The sequence below is a fragment of the Ixodes scapularis genome, unplaced genomic scaffold (genome assembly GCF_016920785.2).
Source record: "Ixodes scapularis isolate PalLabHiFi unplaced genomic scaffold, ASM1692078v2 ptg001934l_1___fragment_3__unscaffolded, whole genome shotgun sequence".
In the NCBI taxonomy this organism is placed as follows: domain Eukaryota; kingdom Metazoa; phylum Arthropoda; class Arachnida; order Ixodida; family Ixodidae; genus Ixodes; species Ixodes scapularis.
Window position 1 is genome coordinate 119,708 of NW_024610211.1, and position 25,343 is coordinate 145,050.

The window sequence follows — 25,343 nt, forward strand, 5'->3', positions numbered from 1 at the left end:
CTACAGACCTGCAGTGCTGAAGTGGAAGAAAAATTCAATAATTGGATGGTGCAATTGGAGCAGGCGAAAAATATCACTTGTGGATGATTGGTGCCGTGGTTAACAAGGGAAGTAACTTTTGTTGCGGCAACTGCAATAAACCAACACGTTCATGTGCCCTTTGTTTGAATCTGTCATTGATAAATTGCATATATTCTCTTTAGTTAGTCATGTGATGCTCAGTAACTTCAAGCTGGGCTGCGTTGCGGTACAAGCATTTCCTGTTGTATCCTTGATATATTTTTTCTATTATATCTATTTCAATCTGCATCAAGAAAAAATTTGTAGACGGTATCTGTAACTCAGTAATAAAATGTATTTAGAGTTATCGATTCTATTTCAATATCCTCCTGGACACATACGCCTTGCGTTGCATGCGGTTTCAGAAATGAGCGTTCGTAATTCAAGGGAAACAATAAAGGAAATGGTTAGTTCAAACTTCAAGGTGGCACAGTGTTTAGTTGAGAAATCTGGAATATGGCCTTGGCGGACCAAACAACAAATATAATTAAAAGGGAAAAAATGAGAAAAATATGAAAATGTATACCTGGAGGAATGGCTGCTCGGACACTCGGGCGCTAGCTTTAAAGTATTTCATCGACCTCCATTTTTATTTATTTATGTTTTGTCACACAACAGTGTCTGGGGTAAGGGGATACGAAATACGCGCTCTATTGCATTTCTGGCATATATGGAGGGGAACGGCGTTCGATTTCCCCACAAACAATTGTTTTCTGTGGAATTCAATTTCTAGGAAGTTCACCTGATATAATTAGACTGTGGCTGCGTTTACGTGGATGCGACTGTCGCGCATCGAATCGAGATTTGACTATTTCCATTGATAGTAGATCGGTAGAAAAAGAAAAAATTCACAGGGTCTCTTCTGTTATCCTCAGGGTTCTCCCCAGGAATTCCTGAGAGGTGGACAGGACCGGGGGAGGGAGTAAAGGGGGGGGGGGGGGGGCAGCATTCGTTTTTTTGTTAGGTTTCTTGGGTCGTCGCGTCTGTTTATCGCTACCCCCCCCCCCCCCCCCCCCCCGGGACGCTGCCGGCGGAGCGCCGCTGATATAGAGAAAGAAAAAGCCGTTTACAACTCTCTGTAACGCCGGATTAGAGCGCAGCTTTTGAGGAGGAGGAGGGAGGGTAGGGAGGGATAGGATGAAAGGGTACTGAGGGATAGGTGACTCCTTCAGGTCACGTGACCTCAGGTTGGTCACGTGACCTCAGGGGGCACGTGACCTCAGGGGGGGTCATGTTACCTCAGGGGGTAACCTTCATGACTCTTGTGAGGGTAACCCTCGTAACCCTTTTGAGGGTAACTCTCGAAATCCTCGTGAGGGTAACCCTTGTGACCCACGTGACCCTCGTGATTGTACTCGTTTGAGGGTAACTAACCCTCGAAACCCTCATGAGGGTCACCAGGGTTACTCTCACGAGGGTTACGAGGGTAACCCTCGTGATTGTACTCGTTTGAGGGTAACTAATCCTCGAAACCCTCATGAGGGTCACCAGGGTTACTCTCATGAGGGCTACGGGGGTGACCCTCGTGGTCCTCGTGAGGGAAACCTTCGTGAGAGTAACCCTCGTAACCCTCACAAGGGGGGTTACGAAGGTTACGCGCGCTTACGACGACGGCGACGGCGACGCCGCTCAAGCCGGAAACGGGCGCCTAAAAGCTGCGCTCTAGAAGAAACACGCCGAGCGCCCGCGCTTTTTGTTTGAAGCAATGTCGCAGTGACGGCAATCAGCGATGCGATAGCGAACCATAACGTGGCGGTGCGCGGACCTGTTGAGTACGACGGCGACGGTCTGCAGCCATGTGCGCAGGCAAAATCGCACCATCAAAAAAAAAAAAAAAAAAAAAGAAACGAGTGGTAGGCGGTCAGTTGGAGCGATGGGCGGCCAGTCGGAGCGGTGGGCGACGATGCCACTGCCGTCCACCGTGGGGAGAACCCTATAGTTATCCCTAAGACGCCTTGGAGGCGAAAGCCCAAGCGCCGTTGCATTAAAGACAAACACCCATAAGTTACTTTATTCACTTTGATTCCTCTTAATTTGCTTGTCATCCTTCTTAATTTAATTGCCTCTAATTCGCCTGAGTGGTCACGTAAATGTGATAGCGAACTTCTGAAGACAGCGCGCTCTCTCACGGCGCACTTTTGGCGCCATTTCATTGGTCCCGGTAATAGCGAACCTCCGATGACAGTGCGCTCTCTGACCACGTACTTTCGGCGTATTTTGGAAACACCAAGATTTCGGGACACGCACGCTCCGCCACAACTTACGCCATCTATCAGCCGCCGTTGCGCTGGCGCTCATAACTCGATGGACCAGAGCAATTTTTTTTTCAATGCAAAGAAAACTAATCACTCAACCTCTTTGCACTTATGTGTCACTTTTTACTACGCTGCCCTCAAGAAGCAAAAAAAAAAAAAAATTGGTGGTCGCAGGTTTGTAATAAGTATCGCCAACATGCAACCAAACGTTTACTCATTAGTTCCAATATAGGGCCGCAGAAAAATCATGTCTTTTCGACATTCAATGCAAACCTCAAGAGAACCACATCATCAATTTAGTGGCATTTTCGTGTATTTATACCCTGGTAGCACACGTCATCGGGAATCAGATAGCAGACGGCGAACGGGCGGGTATAGGCCATAGGAAATGCACGTCTGCCATTTTTGTTATCTTTCTAATAATTCGCTACTCCCGAGTTCACGTCTGAAAAAAATAAGCAAAAAACTTTGGAATAAACGACGTTCGTGTTCCCAATTTCAGGTATGTACGTTTGAAATTCGATTTTTACTAGGCGTGCGAAGTGTGAAAATTTTTACGGCCGCACCCTGTATATGTTCTGGTTGCAAAACGGGAATTCTGTGCGATTTTGGGCAACGATGAAGAAACTTCCACTTGGAAAGGGATACAGTTTGTGGACAGCGATAAAGGACTGCGCTCGTCTTATGGAAAGCATGCAAGAAAAATTTTATTTATGCTTAGCGCCCACTCAGAGCTCGTCAAAGTAGATGTTCGTCATTCGTAGGCAATGCACTAAAACATACTTGTATTCATTGGATATGAGGTGTACATAGCAATCAAACGAGCGATTATAATAAATAGTGTGCTTCCATGCTTCTCTAATTTCTCATGTAAGAAAGAAAAATCTTTTGCTGCAATTTTTTTTTTCTTGAGTGCTGCTTTAAAAACGGTTTTGCGGATGAGATAGATAACACCGTTTCACTTCGAACATCAACAGGGACGCAACAAAAAATGTAAGTTTCCGCCACTGGGCTGCGTTCCGGAGTTGTTTACAAGCTTTGGTGTGGTCCCGACATGTTCATGTGTTATGACCGCTTCACGGAACAAAAGCGGGAATGTTAAAATTATACACTTAGTTCCGAACTTGCGGGTCGAGGTAATTTACACTGCCCACTTTGGAAAAAAAAACCACCACCTTTCCGCAAGGCTTTTTTTTTATTTTTTTATGTGCATTTACTTTTATCGATTTCCAGGTTTAAAGGGGCCATGAAGTTAAATAAAATTTTGGTTTGGAGGGGGGGGGGGGGGGGGGGCTAGTTGGCACATATCGATTAAAAGATTAAAAGGCGTGACTAAGGTAATTTCCTTTTAGTTGCGGCCAATTTTACATAGGTCAGACCGGCCGATGCCTTAATGAAAGAGCGCGGGAACACAAACTAGCCGGACGCAATGATTCGGGTGAGCATCTTGCGGAACACTGCGAACGATGCGGATGGTAACCTTTGTTAGAGCACGCAAGGTTTATTAAGAGAGGGAAGAAGGAGATGGAAAGGGGATAAATCGAAGCTTTCGGTGTACACAAAGCAGCTGACAAATGCGTAAGCAGCCCTTTTATCTGCTAAACAAAGAAATTGTGTTTCTTGAGGGCTGCGTGTGATGAGCGATAGGAACCTTTATCTGTTGCATGTGTTTAGGCGATGGGGATAAACAGTTTGACAATTTTCCGTGTTTTATTAAATCAGTTGGAAGTTGACACTTGTTCGTGTCGTACGTGCTTCTTTTTTCGTCCTGTTCTGTTATAATAATAATATTCTTTATTCAGACAAGTGTCTAGGAGGATGGGGCAAAAGGCGATTTAAATCGCCTGACAGGGCTCCATCCCCCTGTACAGTCAGCAGCACAACGTACAGAAACATAGGAACAAAAACAATCAAATACTAATAGTGGGATTACACTAAGATACATTGATATAACAAAAGAAATGAGGCCGGAAACTTTAATAAATCATGTTATACCTGAAAGGTACGTTTTCAGTGTTCGTTTAAATGTGTATAGTGTGTTGGAATTATTTATCATGGACAGTATTTCAGGGTGGTTGTTTAATAGCTGTGCGATCTGATTAAGTATTCTTTGTTTACCGTAGTTTGTGCGTACTCTGGACTGAGTGTAGTGGGTATGGCGAAATGAGTATATTGATGCATTGTTGATGTAATTTTCATGTACAAACTGAGGGTGGGCTTTTTTTTTGTAAAACATGTAAATTGCCAGTTTTTGAATGAGTGATTGTTCTACCGTAGGAAGAGAATACTTGATAAAATATGGGCTAGAGTGTTCCTTATATGAGATATTGGCAATTGACCGAACTGCTCTTTTCTGTAGAATGAGCAGCTTGGATATACAGGTCTGTGAGCACGTACCCCATACCAAACTGCAGTAATTTAAACGAGAATGAACAAGAGTAAAGTATAACTGTCGTTTTAACCAAACCGGAATGATATGTTTGAGCCTATTTATAATACCTATTGACCGGGAGATGTTTGGCCGAATCTGATCAATATCATAAGACCAATTAAGGTTTTCCTGAAAGTATACACCTAAAAACTTGTGAGCTTTTACATATTGAATTTCACTATTTCTAAATCGTAGGTTAAGTTCTTGATTAATGCTTTTATTTTTTGCTCGAAATATCATATTCTTTGTTTTCTCGGTGTTTAGCTCTAATTCATTACATGTCAACCATGCACTTAACTCTAACATCCAATCGTTCGCAAGTGATTCAAGTTCATCTATGTTGGGACCAGAAAAAAATACGTTTGTATCATCGGCGTATAGCACAATGTCAGGTGTGTGGGGAATGTTGACAATATCATTAATATACGCCAAAAATAAGAGTGGTCCAAGGATGGACCCCTGGGGAACACCATATTGTATTTTACTGATTTCTGATTTCTCGCAACTTAAAGTCGTATATTGCACACGATCTGATAAGTAATTTTGAATAAGTTCTAGGGCTACTCCTCTAATACCATAGTTATACAACTTCTTCAGAATTATTTCATGCTTAATAGAATCAAACGCTTTCCTGAAATCTAAAAATATTCCTAATGTGTAAAGCTTGGTCTCAAAATTGGTTAAAATTTTGTCCTTGATTTTCAGTAAAGCTTCCTCGGTTGATTTCCCTTTTTGAAATCCATATTGTTGTTCAACAATTAGGTTATTTTTAATAAAATGGTCAGACATCCTGGAGTTTATTATCTTCTCTATTACTTTTGAAAATACTGGCAATACAGATATAGGTCTGTAGTTGTTTAAATTATTAAGTGGCCCACCTTTGTGTATTACTGATACTCGGGCGATTTTTAATTGAGCAGGAGATATCCCGGTGCTTAATATTTTGTCACAGATTGCTGATAGTGGTTGACATATTACCCCAGCAATTGCTTTTATAGGTTTAACTTTCAACTCATCATCGCCGCATGCGCCGCTGTTTCTTAATGAATTTATTACGTTAAGCACTTCAGTCTCTGTAGTTGGTGACAAAAATATAGACTGTTGTAAACATACGCGGGTATGAAACTCAAAGTTTCTTTCCTGTTGTAAGGAGAAGGTCGGAGCGCCCGAAAGCAAAAAATGAGCATTAAATAGATTTGCAAGTTCTCTACCAGAATAATCCACGTCATCTATTCTAAGGACATTGGGGATGGTACTGCTTGACTTGGACATCAGTTCTTTTGCCGTCTTCCATACTTTCACTGGATTATGTTGAATTGTAATGAATTTATTTTTATAATAGTTTACTTTCACCTTTTTTATGTCGGAGTTTAACTTGTTCCGCCTCTTTTTGTATTCAGCCAGTATATCGAGGTCTTTTGTTTTTATGAATGTGTCGTAAAGTTTATTTCGCTCATTAATTCGTTTGAGAAGTGTTACGGTAATCCAGGGTTTCCGTGATTTCTTGTGTCTTTTAGCTTTCCTAAATGGGAACGCATCTTCATAGGCTTCTTTTATCTTTTCTATAAACTTATCGTAGGACTTACTAGGGTTTGGCTCATTGTATATATCATTCCAGTGTATGGTCGATACAAGCGTAACGAAGCGTTCGATACTATAATCGTTTATGTCTCGATAATAAGGGTTAGTTATATTCGTTTTATTGTAGCCGACGTTTGCGCATGGAAGAAAGCAAAAGAGAGGTAAGTGATCACTTAAATCCACCGTCAGTACACCAGATACTACGTCATTTCTCATTGCATTGGTCAAACATAAATCAATTAAAGTTTCCGTCTCAGACGTAACGCGGGTAGGACAATCAATTACATTTTCATAACCATGTGATTGCACGAGATATAAAAATTCTAATTGCCATGAGTCAGACAACATCAGATTAATATTAAAATCACCAACTAGTATCATAGGAAGTTTACTCTCAGATGCATACTGAAAAATTTCTTGTAAGAAGTCTAGAAAAACACTAGGTGATCCGGATGGCGGTCTGTACACAACACCTATAATGTAATCACGACACCCTACAAAAAGACACTCATAATTCGCAGAGACACGAGTATATTCAGAGATAACACTGCATGCCAAGTAGCTTTTATAGTAAAGGGACACTCCCCCACCTTTTTTCCCAGTTCGAAATATCTCTGTGTGGTAGTAACCGTTAAATTCAGGAATATGTGAATCATTCGTAAGCCATGTCTCAGTGAATGCTAGGATATCAAAGCGTAGTTCTAGGCAGTCAAGTAACTGTTCAATTTCGTCACATTTGTTCCTAATGCTTCTTGTGTTTAAATGAAACACAGATAATCTATTGTCATTGTGTGCAATGTTTCCATTAACAAGATTTCTGAACGAATTGTTATCATAATAACTGTGTTCTGTGGAAGAACTACCCATTATCGAAAAAATAAAAGTAAAAGTGAACTTCGCGTTTCTGATTAACGTATCAGTTCCAGGTCATCTTCGCGTCCTATCCTGATAAGACGGTCACCGGCGGCTTTTCTCACGAACATCTTTCCTTCTTTGTGCCATGCAAATCGATAGCCCTTTTCAGCGGTTTTGGTCCTAATCTGCCAGAATAACTTTTTGTTTTGAGCTGTCAGGTTTTCATAGATTCGCACTGTAGATTTCATCTGCCTTAGGCGCGCATTTCCCTGTAGCCACTTATCTCGGGTGAGACGTGACGCAAATCGCACTAAGATGACTGGAACTTTGTCGGACTTGGGGGGGAGTCTGTGTGCTGCCTCGATATCTTGCTCGGTCAGCTTTGGTAACTGAAGTTGTTCCGAGAGCGCGTTTAGTTGACCCAGTAAGTTTTCATTTGCGGAAGGTGCCAGCCCGTGTACTTCAATGTTTTGCCTTCTACTGTACTGTTCTAGATCGTTCACTTCGCGCCTGAGCTGTTGGACCTCGGTGAAGCCACTTGTTTCCACCCTCTCGATACGCTTTTTTAGCTCGCTGATTTCGTTTTTCTGCTGCTTAACTTCGGTAAGGAGTACGTCATACTGGTCAGACATGACCTGGACCGAGCGCTCGATTCCATCAACAGTGTTCTTGATTTCCATCAATGCGTCAACTTTTGCGTGTAGTGTCATCAAAACAGAGAGTTTTCTACTTATTTCCGCAAGTGTGTTTCCATCATCTTTTTCGTTGCTTGATTTGGGATTTTCACCTACTGGATCAATTCTTGCTTTTGCTTTCTTACAAGTTAGACACGTCCAGGCTTCCTTCGAAGCAGCACTTTTCTTTTTGAATGCGCTTTTAGACACTCCCGAACACGCCCCCAAGTGGAAGCTGAACTCACATTCAGCACAACACATAAGTGAGTCACTTTTTGGCAAGGGTTCATCGCACGCTATACATGCTGAATCCCCTTCATCGGATGACATCGCACTAAAACAATCCTAAATTTAGTGGTAGCAGTAGCAGCAGCAATGGCAGTGAAACTTATAAGTTTAAGGAAATAGAAAAAAAAAGCAATGCACCAACCTGGAATTGTAAGTTCGACGTATTAGGGCAAGAAGGTACTGCCGTTGCCGCTGCTAGACTGCTTCTGATGCGCCGTCTTGAAGACAGTCGTTTTATCCGCGTTAGCGTGGTGACGTCGCTCAGCCTCTTTGTCGCTGTCCAATGGCGGTCAGGTGATAGCTTGCAGTAGTCGGCGGCGTCCAAGAGCAACGAAGCAATTCAGCGGTCAGTTGGAGCTGGAATTGTAAGTGCGACGTATTAGGGCAAGAAGGTACTGCCGTTGCCGCTGCTAGACTGCTTCTGATGCGCCGTCTTGAAGACAGTCGTTTTATCCGCGTTAGCGTGGTGACGTCGCTCAGCCTCTTTGTCGCTGTCCAATGGCGGTCAGGTGATAGCTTGCAGTAGTCGGCGGCGTCCAGGAGCAACGAAGCAATTCAGCGGTCAGTTGGAGCTGGAATTGTAAGTGCGACGTATTAGGGCAAGAAGGTACTGCCGTTGCCGCTGCTAGACTGCTTCTGATGCGCCGTCTTGAAGACAGTCGTTTTATCCGCGTTAGCGTGGTGACGTCGCTCAGCCTCTTTGTCGCTGTCCAATGGCGGTCAGGTGATAGCTTGCAGTAGTCGGCGGCGTCCAGGAGCAACGAAGCAATTCAGCGGTCAGTTGGAGCTGGAATTGTAAGTGCGACGTATTAGGGCAAGAAGGTACTGCCGTTGCCGCTGCTAGACTGCTTCTGATGCGCCGTCTTGAAGACAGTCGTTTTATCCGCGTTAGCGTGGTGACGTCGCTCAGCCTCTTTGTCGCTGTCCAATGGCGGTCAGGTGATAGCTTGCAGTAGTCGGCGGCGTCCAGGAGCAACGAAGCAATTCAGCGGTCAGTTGGAGCTGGAATTGTAAGTGCGACGTATTAGGGCAAGAAGGTACTGCCGTTGCCGCTGCTAGACTGCTTCTGATGCGCCGTCTTGAAGACAGTCGTTTTATCCGCGTTAGCGTGGTGACGTCGCTCAGCCTCTTTGTCGCTGTCCAATGGCGGTCAGGTGATAGCTTGCAGTAGTCGGCGGCGTCCAGGAGCAACGAAGCAATTCAGCGGTCAGTTGGAGCTGGAATTGTAAGTGCGACGTATTAGGGCAAGAAGGTACTGCCGTTGCCGCTGCTAGACTGCTTCTGATGCGCCGTCTTGAAGACAGTCGTTTTATCCGCGTTAGCGTGGTGACGTCGCTCAGCCTCTTTGTCGCTGTCCAATGGCGGTCAGGTGATAGCTTGCAGTAGTCGGCGGCGTCCAGGAGCAACGAAGCAATTCAGCGGTCAGTTGGAGCTGGAATTGTAAGTGCGACGTATTAGGGCAAGAAGGTACTGCCGTTGCCGCTGCTAGACTGCTTCTGATGCGCCGTCTTGAAGACAGTCGTTTTATCCGCGTTAGCGTGGTGACGTCGCTCAGCCTCTTTGTCGCTGTCCAATGGCGGTCAGGTGATAGCTTGCAGTAGTCGGCGGCGTCCAGGAGCAACGAAGCAATTCAGCGGTCAGTTGGAGCTGGAATTGTAAGTGCGACGTATTAGGGCAAGAAGGTACTGCCGTTGCCGCTGCTAGACTGCTTCTGATGCGCCGTCTTGAAGACAGTCGTTTTATCCGCGTTAGCGTGGTGACGTCGCTCAGCCGCTTTGTCGCTGTCCAATGGCGGTCAGGTGATAGCTTGCAGTAGTCGGCGGCGTCCAGGAGCAACGAAGCAATTCAGCTGTCAGTTGGAGCTGGAATTGTAAGTGCGACGTATTAGGGCAAGAAGGTACTGCCGTTGCCGCTGCTAGACTGCTTCTGATGCGCCGTCTTGAAGACAGTCGTTTTATCCGCGTTAGCGTGGTGACGTCGCTCAGCCTCTTTGTCGCTGTCCAATGGCGGTCAGGTGATAGCTTGCAGTAGTCGGCGGCGTCCAGGAGCAACGAAGCAATTCAGCGGTCAGTTGGAGCTGGAATTGTAAGTGCGACGTATTAGGGCAAGAAGGTACTGCCGTTGCCGCTGCTAGACTGCTTCGCGCCTTTTATCCTTTTATTCGACATGAAATAAATTTTCGGCTGGTGTAAATGATTCTACCATTCGGGGTTTACTATTCGCATATCGTTTTGTGGGCCAAAATAAAGAGGGTAGAAAGTAAAAAGCCAGCTTTTCGGTACGAACATTTGGAGATATAGGGGACTATTTTGTACTTTATTTCCCTTGAAAGCTCTCCGCCTTTTCACTGTGATACATCCGCGTTACTCAGAGCATGTCACCGTTACCCAAAGCACGTCAGCGGTATCTAAAGCACGTCAGCTGACCCGAGCTCACGCATTGCACACGAGAACTGCGTCACTCGGATGTATGCACTCGTCACCAAATATTTGGATTCGCGTTCGTGGTCAAGGAGTGCCCTGCCGGAAGTTATTATCACTTGCGAATGACAAGTTATATGGTGTGCTCAAAAAGCACGGTGAAAGCTTCGAGTCACCGCACCGGTACAAAAGCATGTCACGAGCACGTGATTTCTCAATCCGCTTTGAGTTGAGAATCAAAGCTATGGAGGAATCAAAAAAAATTTCATGACTCCTTTAAGTGGATTACAATATGAATATAAATGAAAAGGGAGGAGGGGGGTGTATTACGTGAGTGGGATGCTCTGCTAATCTTTTGAGGATGTCACTTTCAGCTGAGTCATTGGGTGGTTATTTTTTGTGTCAGCGGCACGGTAGCGTGATAGTGCTCATAACGGCGCGGAAGGTGCTATAGGACCACGTACCCAATTAGAGAACCACAAGCAGCAGTAAAGCATGTGAATAATAGGCAGTATCATGATACTCCTCAAACATAGGATTTCGGAACAATTCTTTTTAAAAGAAATTCCATTAACACGGCGGTCGTAGCACAGAGCTTCGCATAAGTCAACGGAGCGGTGCTGGCGGGGCCGGAGGACTCCAGAGCAAGGCGGCGGTGGCGCCCTCTACTAGCATCCACAGAAAGAGTAACATCTCCGGCCGGCATCTGGACTCTGGTTAACATGAGCTTTCAGAAAGCTTGTTCTTTGAGCTTGTTCTTTGCATAAAAACAAACAGAAAAAAAAACTATTTTTTTTGTAAGAACTTTTATTGGAGATTGGTACAAAATAGCAGGCACCGTGATGGTTTTAAAAAAGATTACTTTACAAGGTTTCGCGGCACAATTAATATTGTTTTATACAACTACGTCTCACCGGTGATTTCAGGTAGCGCGTCCCGACCTGGCCGCGTGCTGACTTCTGTAATGATTCACGGCACGCCCGCTTGGGAGACGGGGGATGGCAACCCTGGAATCCCTTCCACTGTATCTGTTTCGGCTACGAGGTTGCCGATTAAAGCCAAAGTAGAAGAGTAACAGTTGACGCTATCGAATACGATACTCCTGAACCATTAGAAGCAGCTGTGCAGTTTCCTTAGTGGCCGAGGCGGGAGAAATGGCGGCGTTGCGATCGCCGATAGTTAGGCTCCTCTGTACGGACCGGTGTCACTTCTTCGGGGAATGTTCTATGGCAGTATACTGAGTTCTAGTAACGTTGGATGTACAATCGGCACGGAATGAAACCCGAACGCCGGAACGCGCGGCCATCGAGACAGGCTGCTCCAGCTGGTGGGCCCCTGGGAACTAATGAAAATACGTCCGGTGTTCGAGGGTGCGGGTCCTACAAAGATGTGCTCGACCTTCGCGCGGCGCGTCTGGGACTTCCGCGTTTCGCCGGTGGCGCGCTCTAAGCGCCGTCACTCAGGGTGTTTTCGTGTCGCCGCACTGTCGCCCAGTCGACACCTTCGGCTTGCGCGCGAAGCGAGAAGGTCGATGCTAGTAGAGTTTCTGTATAGGCTCCCTACGAGCGTACAGGAACTCTAGATGCTAGGAGCAACAGCAAGCTGCTTGCGCGCGCGCGAGCGGAGCACGCTCATGGAGTCTTTTCCTCCTGGCGTGCGCAGTTTTATTGTTTGTTATACGTATTGTAATTTTATAATTAGCAGTACTTATAGCAAAACAGCGCGACATACGAGACAGAAGAACAAGTTGGGACACATGACGAGTGCTGACTCCCAACTGAAGGTTGCTACTACAAATATTTAGTATATAATACATGATCACATCCATACGTCCACTCCCAGAGCTCGTTCATTAACCTCCCTTGTTCTTCAGGCTCGTATGCCTCGCTGCAAATGCCATAATGCAGGTCTAGCAACTCGCGCACTCAGCACACATTTTTGTTAATTGTAGCAACCTGAGCCTTGAAGAATACGCCACTCTGTGCAGATTCTGGTCCGATCTGTCCAGCGCTCCCATTAATTATCGCTTTTATATATCAGATGCCCAGTCATATCTGTTCAGCGCTATCATTAATTATTGCTTTGTGTATCTCAAGGGCGAAATGAAAGTTGAAACATTTCGTGCAAAGAAGACCCGTAGTGCTCAATGACGTCTCACCGGAACTACGCGGAGGCTCCGGTGAAAAACGTGGCGTACACGGTTTCTGAGAAATAGTGAAACGACATAGACGTGAAATAAAATTTGTTTATTGACACAACCGTACTCTTTTCGAAAAAAAAAATTAAAAATGCTGCAACAAACCGCGACGCGGATGCCTCGGTTTTGATAAGCGATGCGCATGTTTTTGTGCGAGGTTATCAGTCGATTCTTATTAAAAGCGAGGAACTGCTCGCTGAAGCTCTCTTTGGTAACCACCGATATGCCAGGCGTATCGATTCCGGAGCGGAATAAATTCACCACCCTGTCTGAGCAGGGCCTATCGCAAAGAGCTATGGCCAGGTTAAGCGGCCACCCAGTGTCGACTGTCAATAGGATTTTGCAAGCGTTTCATTACGAATTATAAAATTACGATAGGGTGTGGGGTCCCGTCGGCATCCCTTCTGGTCGACAACCGGACGCCGGCGCCTGGAGACTCGTTTTCGGTCCCCTCCGTGGCAAGGACGGCGCCTTTGAGGTTTGGTTCCCGAGCGCCTCCTCTCTCGGGACCCATCTTGAAGACATTGGCGGTGTCGGCGGTGGACATCATAGGACCCCCCTCCCGGACAGCGTCGGCGCCCGAGGCCCTGCACGTGCTACGGCAGAGCCAGACGGGGAGCTCCAGCGAGAGACCGCCCAAGATGGGAAAGAAGAGGCTCCGGCCGGTCTGGTACGCGGTGACGGCGGGAACGGCGGGGAGGGCTCGGACGACGGGAAATAGGGAGGGGACTCTTGCGCGGAAAACGGGCCACGACGGACGTGCGCGGTGGTGGCGACCGCGACGTCGGCTCGGGCGACGGCCCGGTGACATGGTCCGGATTTAGACTCCGGATTTGACCCTCGACGGCGACGTCCACGGGATGCGGTGTGGACTAGCACCACACGGACGATCGGCATGCAGCATACAGTGGCGGCGCAGCCCCTCCAGGCCTCCTCGATCACTTCTCCCGATCCCGAAACCCCCAGCAGAACGTGAGTGGAATAAACCCCTTCTGCCGAGAGCTATGCGTTTGCTGTGTCACGTTCATCCGGAGACAGGGGCCTGGGGAATCGGACGAGAACCCTACATTATTGGCGCCCAACGTGGGGCCTGATTTACATTCAGGCTAGAGTTCCGATTTCTGGCCTGTTTCCGGTTGGATGGGGGCATTGCTTCCGCACTCCTATTGGGGGCGATCCTCGTTGTAGCAACGCCGCACGAGATCCGACATGATCGTTTGCTTGATGAGGAAGCGCGGACCCAGACGTTGTCTTTCCTGACAATCCTTTGTCCCAATCAACCTGGAGTTTATCCCCTGTGGCGAGGAGCGCCTTAATCTACTGTTTAGCTGTGCCGTCGGATGCTGGCAGGTCTATCCTTCAGCTTCTTGATGAGGCGCAAGTGTTCAGTGTGCGTGGATATTCCCGCCTTCTTTGAGGCCTGCAGTGTCGGGTGTTCTGTCGCCCCAACTACGCCTCCCGCCGTCCACGTCCGATGGGTGAGATGTCAGCTCATTTATTAGGCGATGGGACGCGCGCAGCCGCCTTTGTTCGCGTGTCGTTGCAGTGCCTTGGATTGACTGTTTTCGATCGCTCGCGTCAGAGAGGGTTTGCTGTGGGAGTATCTTAATACCACTTCCATTGCAGACGGCGGTTGCACGGACTGCATTGGGAAATTATACCCGAACTGCATTTTGTCCGAGGGGAGCCTAGCGTTCGAGTTTTACTGCACGCTCGCTCTCAGCCGGCCTTGTTTTGAGCTGTCGGCGCGGTTTTGAGTACCGTGCGTCCACAGCGTTTGGGTACAATATGTGTTCTTGTGGCTCCGACCGCACTGATGCAGTACCTTGCGGCCAGAGGTGATACCTTGGGACTAATCCTCCCAAGTGTTGCCGGATACGCGATGCCTGTTGTGAATGCATCGGAATTCCGAGAGCCACCGAGTTTCCGTGCCCACCTCATAAGTGGCTGTGTGTAATGCTCCGTGGGGCCCAGGTTGACGCGATTGTCACGTTCCGTTTGTCCCTGTCTGTAGAGTCGTGAGGGTGATCCCGCTTAATTGCATGCAGTTTTTGCCGGACCCTCAGACCGCCATATCGGAGTTTGCGCTTCGGGCGGAGATTACTCTCGAGTTGTTGTCCCCATGCCCGGAGAGGGGACGGTAAAGTGCGTGCCCTGCGTTGCCGCTGGGCATGGTACCGGTTCTCCGCCGTGTTTGGAACGCGTTGGGACGCGAGGGCGTGCGGAGGGATAACGTGTTAGAGTAAAAGAGGGAAAGACGGTTAGGTGGGGAAAGAGCCGTTCTCGTGTAGTGAAGAGCCTCACGAAGGAGGTGACGGTCTTGCGATAATGAGACGAGTTGTTGATAGTTTATCCTGTACAGCTGCGCGGGAGGCCCGGAAAAACGTACGGTTCACGTCGGCGGGTGCCCGGGAAGCCTAGAAATTATGGCAGCGGCATGGACGTCGGCGGCCTATAACTGTTGTGCGTTAGGTCAGCCCGTCGCTGTACAAACTGCAGCTTTTGCATGAATGACCAGCGGGTGTTGGAAGCCAGCGGTAAATGCGGTAAACACTTCGACGCTGCGGAAACGGTTTATGCGAAGCAAACATAGTTTATTAACTCGTCCATTTCCAAGATCGGCCGTTTAGATTATATGACACTTTGCTGTCGCGCTTGTAGCGCGGAAGAGAAAAGGCGCGTGCGGGGTGCTCACATTGTTCGAACCTGGCCAGTCTTTTCAGTCGCAAGAAGACTTTTGAGTTATGCGGTGCTTTGACTTGGTCTGGGGCGGGCTTTGTGCCTACCCTGCTGCGTTCATCCAAGGACTCGTTGCTTGGATTGAGAATAGAAGAGTTGCGAGACGCGTAGATGAGGTATCTCCATTGCTCGATCCTGGCCGACCTTCACAGTCGCAAGAAGACTTTTCTGTCATGCGGTGTTGTGGCTTGGCCGGGGAAGAACTTGAATGTGCGTCAGTGCGTTGATCTCAACTTTCGAGCTTGTGCACGGCCAGGACTCACAGTGGTTGCTCCACTAGACTTTTGTGTGTACCCCCGTTGCACGCTCGTCGCTCTTGTTTGGAGATTATCCCCGAACAGTGACGCGGCAACCTCTGGTACAGGGCCAGACGTTGCGGACAGGGCCTTGTAAAAAAGGACGTCCAACAGACTTGCTGGGCGCATCATCCGGCATATCAAAACGTTGTCCCCTTGTGCTGGTCTCAATGGCCGGTACCGCGGGACACGGGCCTCTCGGGGTGGTGGTTATCCATCCAGCATGCCGCGTAGCATAGTCGCGGCTTGCTTGTGGCATAGGAGTCGCGAAGGATGTCTGCGTGAATGTGCGTAATGTTAATTGATACTGTTAGCAGCAGGTTTTGTTCGTATGGTTATTGTGCATCGCACCTCGCAAACGGTGTAGGATTTGTAGCTGCTTGTGACGTGCAGCCGGTAATCTTTTGTGTTCACGTTTTGTGTTTTCATCACAAGTGATTTAGCTGTGAGGAAAGTGAATTTTGTTGTCAGAGAAACGATTCTCTAGCGCTCCCGTAGATTATGTAACATTTTAGCAGAGAGATTGGGTTGTCTTGTATAAGAGCAATGGTGGTCTAATGACTATACATTTCGACAATAGATTAGTGTTGTTGCATGCTTCCTGTCTGGATTATTAGTTTTATTTTTGGGTACGTCTTTTGAACATGTAGCGTGACGGCCTTGATGAGTGCACGCTTAATAGTTTTAGAACGGAAAGGCTTCGTTTGTATCTCGTGGCAAGCTCACTGTGCTGAAGATTTGGTTTTGTCATGCTGTCTGATATTCAGTGCCGCGATTTGTTGGCGTTTGTTTTTCTGTCTCGAACACTGGGGGGAAAAGACTTTAAAGTTTTGGTGTATTGTGTGTGACCTAGTGCCGGTGCGTGCTGTGAGCGGTGGTGCTCTGTGCCCGCTTCTGGACTGTACGCTGCCTGGTCGAGCTTCCCGGCGAATGAACTGTCCCCGCGGGCTTGCCTCGTTTGGCACCCTCGCCGCAATCATCAAGGGTGATCGCCATTATCGGCGACACTCAGCTGAGCTCCCGTGCGGTATTTGGGTCTTCTGCGCCACCTCCACTTCTGACCTTCATGACCCCCGGGCATTCGTTTGAGGGGGGGATGGTGTGGGGTCCCGTCGGCATCCCTTCTGGTCGACAACCGGACGCCGGCGCCTGGAGACTCGTTTTCGGTCCCCTCCGTGGCAAGGACGGCGCCTTTGAGGTTTGGTTCCCGAGCGCCTCCTCTCTCGGGACCCATCTTGAAGACATTGGCGGTGTCGGCGGTGGACATCATAGGACCCCCCTCCCGGACAGCGTCGGCGCCCGAGGCCCTGCACGTGCTACGGCAGAGCCAGACGGGGAGCTCCAGCGAGAGACCGCCCAAGATGGGAAAGAAGAGGCTCCGGCCGGTCTGGTACGCGGTGACGGCGGGAACGGCGGGGAGGGCTCGGACGACGGGAAATAGGGAGGGGACTCTTGCGCGGAAAACGGGCCACGACGGACGTGCGCGGTGGTGGCGACCGCGACGTCGGCTCGGGCGACGGCCCGGTGACATGGTCCGGATTTAGACTCCGGATTTGACCCTCGACGGCGACGTCCACGGGATGCGGTGTGGACTAGCACCGCACGGACGATCGGCATGCAGCATACAGTGGCGGCGCAGCCCCTCCAGGCCTCCTCGATCACTTCTCCCGATCCCGAAACCCCCAGCAGAACGTGAGTGGAATAAACCCCTTCTGCCGAGAGCTATGCGTTTGCTGTGTCACGTTCATCCGGAGACAGGGGCCTGGGGAATCGGACGAGAACCCTACAAGGTATAACAAACAATAAAACTGCGCACGCCAGGAGGAGACGACACCATGGGCGCGCGCAAGCAGCTTGCTGCTGCTCCCAGCATCGACCTTCTCACGCCGCGCGCAAGCCGCAGGTGTCGACCGGACGACAGTGCGGCGACACGAAAACACCCTGAGTGACGGCGCTTAGAGCGCGCCACCGGCGAAACGCGGAAGTCCCAGACGCGCCGCGCGAGGGTCGAGCATATCTTAGTAGGACCCGCACCCTCGCAACCCGGGCGCATTTTCATTAGTTCTCAGGGGCCCTCCAGGTGGAGCAGCCCGTCTCGATGGCCACGCTTTCCGGCGTTCGGGTTTCATACCGTGCCGATTGTACGTACTACTGTTCCGCGATAAGGTGACCGTAACAATTGCCAAAAGGCTGCCCAACTGTTTTCTAATTGTTGCGAGAGAAGTGAGGAACACCCGCTAAACTATGCCACACAGCTGTGGCATGACAGACTCTAGCAACAAAAAGCATGACATTGTTGCCCGATCATGACGAAGCAATGTCGCGAGGAGCGTTGCCTCGTCATGCAGTGCAAATGTTGAGAAGATGCATGCGGCAACAGTTGACAAAAACTGATGTACAGCTGCAGTGCCGTTGTGGCGCACAACGTCTGCCGAATAGGTTTGAGCAACAGTCAACCAACATTGGTGCCGAGTGTTTCCGAAACAATTCCTCGAAACACCTATCAAAACCTAGCGCAAAACTGTTGTGTCGTACGGTTGGAAAACTTTTGGAAAGCAATGTCTGGCGACTGCATTCTGGCAGTATAAATGCAAACTGTTTTTGAATCTGCCACGGGAACAGTTTGCTGACTGTAAAAACGGACGTTGCGATGACTGTTTTTAAACTTTGTTTTCCGAAAGCAAAAAAAAAAAAAAAAAAAGTTACGTTGCCACAACATTTCGAAACAAAGGGCCTGACGCTACCGCAACATCAGTCGAATAGTAGCAAAACAGCAGTTCTGCACTCTCGCAAATGCAAACGTGACGTTGTTGGCGGAGCTTGTGTTGCGTGATAATGTTTCGCTTACGGCTGCGCTGGTCTTTTCCGGAATGTTTAGCAACAACAGGACAGCACACACTTTGCTGGGTAAAAGCAATGCTTCGGTAACTGTTGCGAGCAAGAAACAGTCAACGGTTGACCGACACAGTTGCCGCTGTGCTTTAGCAGCGGACACTTCTGCAGTGTTATGACTGCTGCTGCAACATTGTTGTGCGATTGCAATGAAACTGTTTTCATGTTGCGAAACTTTGTTGCGCGGTCTGTTTTCACAACATAAATAGTTACCTGGGCATTGGACCTTTTTTTTTGCGAATTCTCTTCCAATGTTGTTTCAACACCGTGTGCTACCTGGGTGTAAATACACGAAAATGCCACTAAATTGATGATGTGGTTCTCTTGAGGTTTGCATTGAATGTCGAAAAGACATGATTTTTCTGCGGCCCTATATTGGAACTAATGAGTAAACGTTTGGTTGCATGTTGGCGATACTTATTACAAACCTGCGACCACCAATTTTTTTTTTTTTTTTGCTTCTTGAGGGCAGCGTAGTAAAAAGTGACACATAAGTGCAAAGAGGTTGAGTGATTAGTTTTCTTTGCATTGAAAAAAAAATTGCTCTGGTCCATCGAGTTATGAGCGCCAGCGCAACGGCGGCTGATAGATGGCGTAAGTTGTGGCGGAGCGTGCGTGTCCCGAAATCTTGGTGTTTCCAAAATACGCCGAAAGTACGTGGTCAGAGAGCGCACTGTCATCGGAGGTTCGCTATTACCGGGACCAATGAAATGGCGCCAAAAGTGCGCCGTGAGAGAGCGCGCTGTCTTCAGAAGTTCGCTATCACATTTACGTGACCACTCAGGCGAATTAGAGGCAATTAAATTAAGAAGGATGACAAAGCAAATTAAGAGGAATCAAAGTGAATTAGGTAAATTATGGGTGTTTGTCTTTAATGCAACGGCGCTTGGGCTTTCGCCTCCAAGGCGTCTTAGGGATAACTATAGGGTTCTCCCCACGGTGGGCGGCAGTGGCTTCGTCGCCCACCGCTCCGACTGGCCGCCCATCGCTCCAACTGACCGCCTACCACTCGTTTCTTTTTTTTTTTTTTAATGGTGCGATTTTGCCTGCGCACATGGCTGCAGACCGTCGCCGTCGTACTCAACAGGTCCGCGCACCGCCACGTTATGGTTCGCTATCGCATCGCTGATTGCCGTCACTGCGACATTGCTTCAAACAAAAAGCGCGGGCGCTCGGCGTGTTTCTTCCAGAGCGCAGCTTTTAGGCGCCCGTTTCCGGCTTGAGCGGCGTCGCCGTCGCCGTCGTCGTAAGCGCGCGTAACCTTCGTAACCCCCCTTGTGAGGGTTACGAGGGTTACTCTCACGAAGGTTTCCCTCACGAGGACCACGAGGGTCACCCTCGTAGCCCTCATGAGAGTAACCCTGGTGACCCTCATGAGGGTTTCGAGGATTAGTTACCCTCAAACGAGTACAATCACGAGGGTTACCCTCGTAACCCTCGTGAGAGTAACCCTGGTGACCCTCATGAGGGTTTCGAGGGTTAGTTACCCTCAAACGAGTACAATCACGAGGGTCACGTGGGTCACAAGGGTTACCCTCACGAGGATTTCGAGAGTTACCCTCACGAGGGTTACGAGGGTTACCCTCACAAGAGTCATGAAGGTTACCCCCTGAGGTAACGTGACCCCCCTGAGGTCACGTGCCCCCTGAGGTCACGTGACCAACCTGAGGTCACGTGACCTGAAGGAGTCACCTATCCCTCAGTACCCTTTCATCCTATCCCTCCCTACCCTCCCTCCTCCTCCTCAAGAGCTGCGCTCTAATCCGGCGTTACAGAGAGTTGTAAACAGCTTTCATCCTTTCTTTTTTTTCTTTCTCTATATCAGCGGCGCTCCGCCGGCAGCGTCCCGGGGGGGGGGGGGGGGGGGGGGGGTAGCGATAAACAGACGCGACGACCCAAGAAACCTAACAAAAAAACGAATGCTACCCCCCCCCCCCCCCCCCCCCCTTCACTCCCTCCCCCGGTCATGTCCACCTCTCAGAAATTCCTGGGGAGAACCCTGAGGATAACATAAGAGACCCTGTGAATTTTTTCTTTTTCTACCGATCTACTATCAATGGAAATAGTCAAATCTCGATTCGATGCGCGACAGTCGCATCCACGTAAACGCAGCCACAGTCTAATTATATCAGGTGAACTTCCTAGAAATTGAATTCCACAGAAAACAATTGTTTGTGGGGAAATCGAACGCCGTTCCCCTCCATATATGCCAGAAATGCAATAGAGCGCGTATTTCGTATCCCCTTACCCCAGACACTGTTGTGTGACAAAACATAAATAAATAAAAATGGAGGTCGATGAAATACTTTAAAGCTAGCGCCCGAGTGTCCGAGCAGCCATTCCTCCAGGTATACATTTTCATATTTTTCTCATTTTTTCCCTTTTAATTATATTTCTTGTTTGGTCCGCCAAGGCCATATTCCAGATTTCTCAACTAAACACTGTGCCACCTTGAAGTTTGAACTAACCATTTCCTTTATTGTTTCCCTTGAATTACGAACGCTCATTTCTGAAACCGCATGCAACGCAAGGCGTATGTGTCCAGGAGGACATTGAAATAGAATCGATTACTCTAAATACATTTTATTACTAAGTTACAGATACCGTCTACAAATTTTTTCTTGATGCAGATTGAAATAGATATAATAGAAAAAATATATCAAGGATACAACAGGAAATGCTTGTACCGCAACGCAGCCCAGCTTGAAGTTACTGAGCATCACATGACTAACTAAAGAGAATATATGCAATTTATCAATGACAGATTCAAACAAAGGGCACATGAACGTGTTGGTTTATTGCAGTTGCCGCAACAAAAGTTACTTCCCTTGTTAACCACGGCACCAATCATCCACAAGTGATATTTTTCGCCTGCTCCAATTGCACCATCCAATTATTGAATTTTTCTTCCACTTCAGCACTGCAGGTCTGTAGAAAAAAAAAAGCAAGACTGGTTTTATAACGATCAAAACACACATATCGTTCAAGTACATCTATGAATTGTTTCTTTTTTAATTGCACTGCACTTTTTGTGCAATAGAATGCGTGATAAAAGATCCGCCCAAAAAGAGGGCAGTAAAATGTACTTTTTACGAACAAGATTTCGGGTACTTGAAGGAGATTTTGGTTTATTACTTGCAACAAAAATATACTTTTAGCCTCTTGACTCTTTTATAAAAGGTACAATGCCACTATTTTTGGACTTTCACTAAAAAACGCGCAGCAGTAATCTTTCACGTTCACAACCTACAAAATATGGGTTAGATTAAAAATCGTAATGGCAGTCGCAACAAAGTTAGAGAAAAAGGTGGCGTTAACTTCTTCAAGTTACAGGCAGAATGGGCAACACGATCTTGTTCTGATTGTATGCCGCCCAACCTTCATCGCAGTCGTGCACTGGGGTTGGCAAGTACATCGCACGTGCTAAGCTGCAGACAGCGTTAGGGGTCGGCTCTTCCAGTCGCGGGAGCGATTTGGCTCCAGTCACCACCCGTATACTTGTTCACGCATTGATTGTCATGAGGCCAAGTCGTGTGGTCACCTGTGTTGGGAAATACTTTGAGTACATTGTACAAGTCTCACTGCAAGGAGGTTTAGAATACTTGTACTTTACTCATAGTTCATTCACTGAGTAAGTACTCGTACTTTACTTGAAGTATTTAATTCTGGTACTTTCCGAGGAGAGTGAAACTGCTGACTTCCGAAGTACATTCTCACAATTTGGCCTTGTTCGATTTGAATCACTAAATGATGATTTGTCAACCCTGATGCCACTTGACTTTATCCCAAATTCGCCGCCGATTCCGGAAATAACTTGTGCACTCCTGATTACCCTTGGAGCAATGCATCACCAGTTAGAAAAAACAATGTATAGGGCAGGGGTATCAAACTCATGCGAAAAGGGGAGGGGGGGGGGGCAAGTAGCCCACCCCGAAGGACTAGGTCCAACTAGAAAGGGTGGGATGGGGGTGGGGGAGGGCGGGGGCAATGTTCTGTTATTTTGAGACAAAAACAAAGAAAGAAACAAACAAACAAACACTGGTGTTTCACGTTGTAAAGCAGCCGGCTGTCCCAGCGACACCTCATAGATTTCTTAGACAAGAAACCTTGTGCTTTCTGCTTTTTGTAAGCTCATCATTTTCACTCTTTAGCTTCTATTTGCATATACGACTACTTTGGGTCCACAACTGGTTTTATGAAAAAATGTAAAACACCACTCTACCACAATAATTACAGTTTTCACAACTCGCCAAAGACACTTAAGACTGCTTTTGTGTTGGAATGCGAAAACATTCCTACACGCAGCGCATTCGTACAAGCAGCGCGCGCCACGTCTTGCTTTCGCACACGTCTCTCCGGCGGTGACATCATGCTCCCCCACTGCGCAGGCGCGGCGAACCCCGGCGGCTTCACGACGGCTTTCGTGACGAAGCATCTGCCTTGCTGTGCTTTTGTTTGTCTTCTATTTCTGAGGCCCGTGCGGTCTGACCTTGAGCGCCCCCTCCGGCTTCCGTGAAAAAACAACTGCGTTGGTGTGTTCTTTTTTCTGAGACGCGTGTTTGGCGACCTATTTTTATGGCCAGTTTTCGGGCACAACGCCAATGCCGCTTTTTCGCGTTATGGGACAAGTAAGCCTTTCGCCTTATTAGAACGAGAGCAAGCACACTATTATTCCCCTGTCTAAGAACAAAAGCCCGAGATCATAGACGTCTAAAGTCAGAGAAAAATCTTGGACTTTAGACGTTACTCCTGCTGAGCAAGAGTTCGTGCAGCCGAGGTGCCTTTTTGAGCACAGAGCTCGCACTCGTGTACTCTAGTAGTTGTGAAGGTTGATTTACATGAGAAAGGGCTGAAAAGCAAATATTTGGACGAAGCAATACTTCTTCCAAAATATAAAGAAACAGAATAGTGCAAAATGCGTGCACAGGGTAAAGCACCTTTAAATAAATCGACGATATAAAACTTTAAAACATAAAAATGAGAGGGCTCGGTACTCACCCGACGGCCAGCATGGCTAAATTTCCGCAACTACTTCTGCAGGTGATGCCGATACTATTGGAAACGCCATCCAACACGCCATTCACGGTACCCGAGGACAGCATCGGACAACAACAAGTCATCATCCGCCCCCATTGGCTGGATTTTCATCGTGGGCGCGAAACGTCATCCACCACGCCACTACAAAAGCAAGGACCAGACCCGGCCAACATCAGAGGGCTCGGCACTCACCCGACGGCCAGCATGGCTAAATTTCCGCAACTACTTCTGCAGGTGATGCCGATACTATTGGAAACGCCATCCAACACGCCATTCACGGTACCCGAGGACAGCATCGGACAACAACAAGTCATCATCCGCCCCCATTGGCTGGATTTTCATCGTGGGCGCGAAACGTCATCCACCACGCCACTACAAAAGCAAGGACCAGACCCGGCCAACATCAGAGGGCTCGGCACTCACCCGACGGCCAGCATGGCTAAATTTCCGCAACTACTTCTGCAGGTTGGTTTACAATACAAGCAGCACAGTTATAAAAATAGCTACAAATTTGTGGTGATAGTGCCGTGCCCTCAAAAGTGTTTTGCCATTTTGTGTGATTGCTGGCGTCGGTTAATGTTGTTGCTGCTTTCTGGGGACGTTGAATCGAACCCAGGACCATTAACAATAGAACAGAAGTTAGAAAAGATTTTGGAAAATCAGGGCCAGATGAGTAAGGATCTTCAAGAAGTTAAAAGTGGTCAAGCAAATCTTAGGCAAGAAATGCATAATATTCACGGAAAAATTAATAAACTGGAAAATGCAATGTCAAATATTCAGAGCGAAATGGTGAAAGTTGATAGTCTAAAGGAAGTCGTTGCAAACCTAGAACAGACAGTCAGACAGCAAAGTGAAAAGCTAATTGACCTAGAAAATAGAGGAAGGCGAAATAATCTACTTATATTTGGCTTACCCGAAAAACACAACGAAAGCACTGAGGAACTGAAGCGAACCGTAACGAAAGATGTCTTCCTGGAGACTCTCGGCATCACAGTAACTTCGATTGAGCGAATTCACAGACTTGGACGTAAGCGCGAGGAAACGAATAGACCGGTAATCATAAAGTTCTTCGACTACAACGAGATAGAGGAAATATTTAAAAACTGTAGAAAACTAAAAGGAACTAAGCTCAGTATCAGTAGTGACTACGCAAAAGAAACAGTGCAAGTAAGAAAACTATTATGGGGAAGCGCGGCATCGAACAGAGCAAAGGGCGATAAGGTATCACTTGTACATGACAAGCTGAAGATTAATGGTGAAACATTTGTGTGGGATCTTAATCTAAACCAGCGACGTCGTGTTCAACCCAGTGGGGCAGCCTACAACTGACGCGATGCAAGGGCGGCTGAAAACGATCCACCTGAATTGAGAGTTATTAGCCTAAACGCCCGAAGTGTGGTTAATAAAATTGAAGCTCTAGAAATTTTGTTTCTTGCCCACAGTCCCCATGTGGTAGCTATTACAGAAACATGGCTAAACTCCAATATAGAAAGCGATTGCATTGTTCCCCCCAATTATAAATTAGTTAGGTGTGATAGAACTACCAGAGGCGGGGGTGTGGCTATTTGTTTGAGAAATGACATTGATTGTGTGGGGCTTGAATGCGACTGTGATGAAA

At 47.7% G+C, this 25,343-nt stretch overlaps 2 protein-coding genes across 2 annotated transcripts; one reads left to right on the forward strand and one right to left on the reverse strand.

Annotated features, from left to right (window-relative positions):
- Positions 1-73: 73 nt before the first annotated feature.
- LOC115308492 lies at positions 74-13,160 on the reverse strand. The gene is made up of 3 exons (XM_042288339.1): positions 13,135-13,160; positions 6,379-7,027; positions 74-130 (listed from the first exon to the last, which is right to left on the reverse strand). Exons 1-3 carry the CDS (start codon positions 13,158-13,160, stop codon positions 74-76), a joined length of 732 nt encoding a protein of 243 aa, XP_042144273.1.
- A 10,606-nt stretch (positions 13,161-23,766) lies between these two features.
- LOC115320087 lies at positions 23,767-25,054 on the forward strand. The gene has a single exon (XM_042288337.1). It carries the CDS (start codon positions 23,930-23,932, stop codon positions 25,052-25,054), a length of 1,125 nt encoding a protein of 374 aa, XP_042144271.1. The 5' UTR covers positions 23,767-23,929.
- Positions 25,055-25,343: the final 289 nt, after the last annotated feature.

Excerpts from the sequence above, each read along its gene's own strand:
- LOC115308492 (XM_042288339.1), bottom strand. The coding sequence starts at position 13,160 with ATGCCGACGGGACCCCACACCCTATC. Across the intron at positions 7,028-13,134 it reads ACGGGACCCCACACCCTATC|ACTACGCTTTGATATCCTAG; the intron begins GTAATTTTATAA and ends TGACTGCCTAGA. Across the intron at positions 131-6,378 it reads TCGAACGCTTCGTTACGCTT|TTGCCGCAACAAAAGTTACT; the intron begins GTATCGACCATA and ends GGTTTATTGCAG.
- LOC115320087 (XM_042288337.1), top strand. The coding sequence starts at position 23,930 with ATGGCTAAATTTCCGCAACTACTTCTGCAGGTGATGCCGATACTATTG.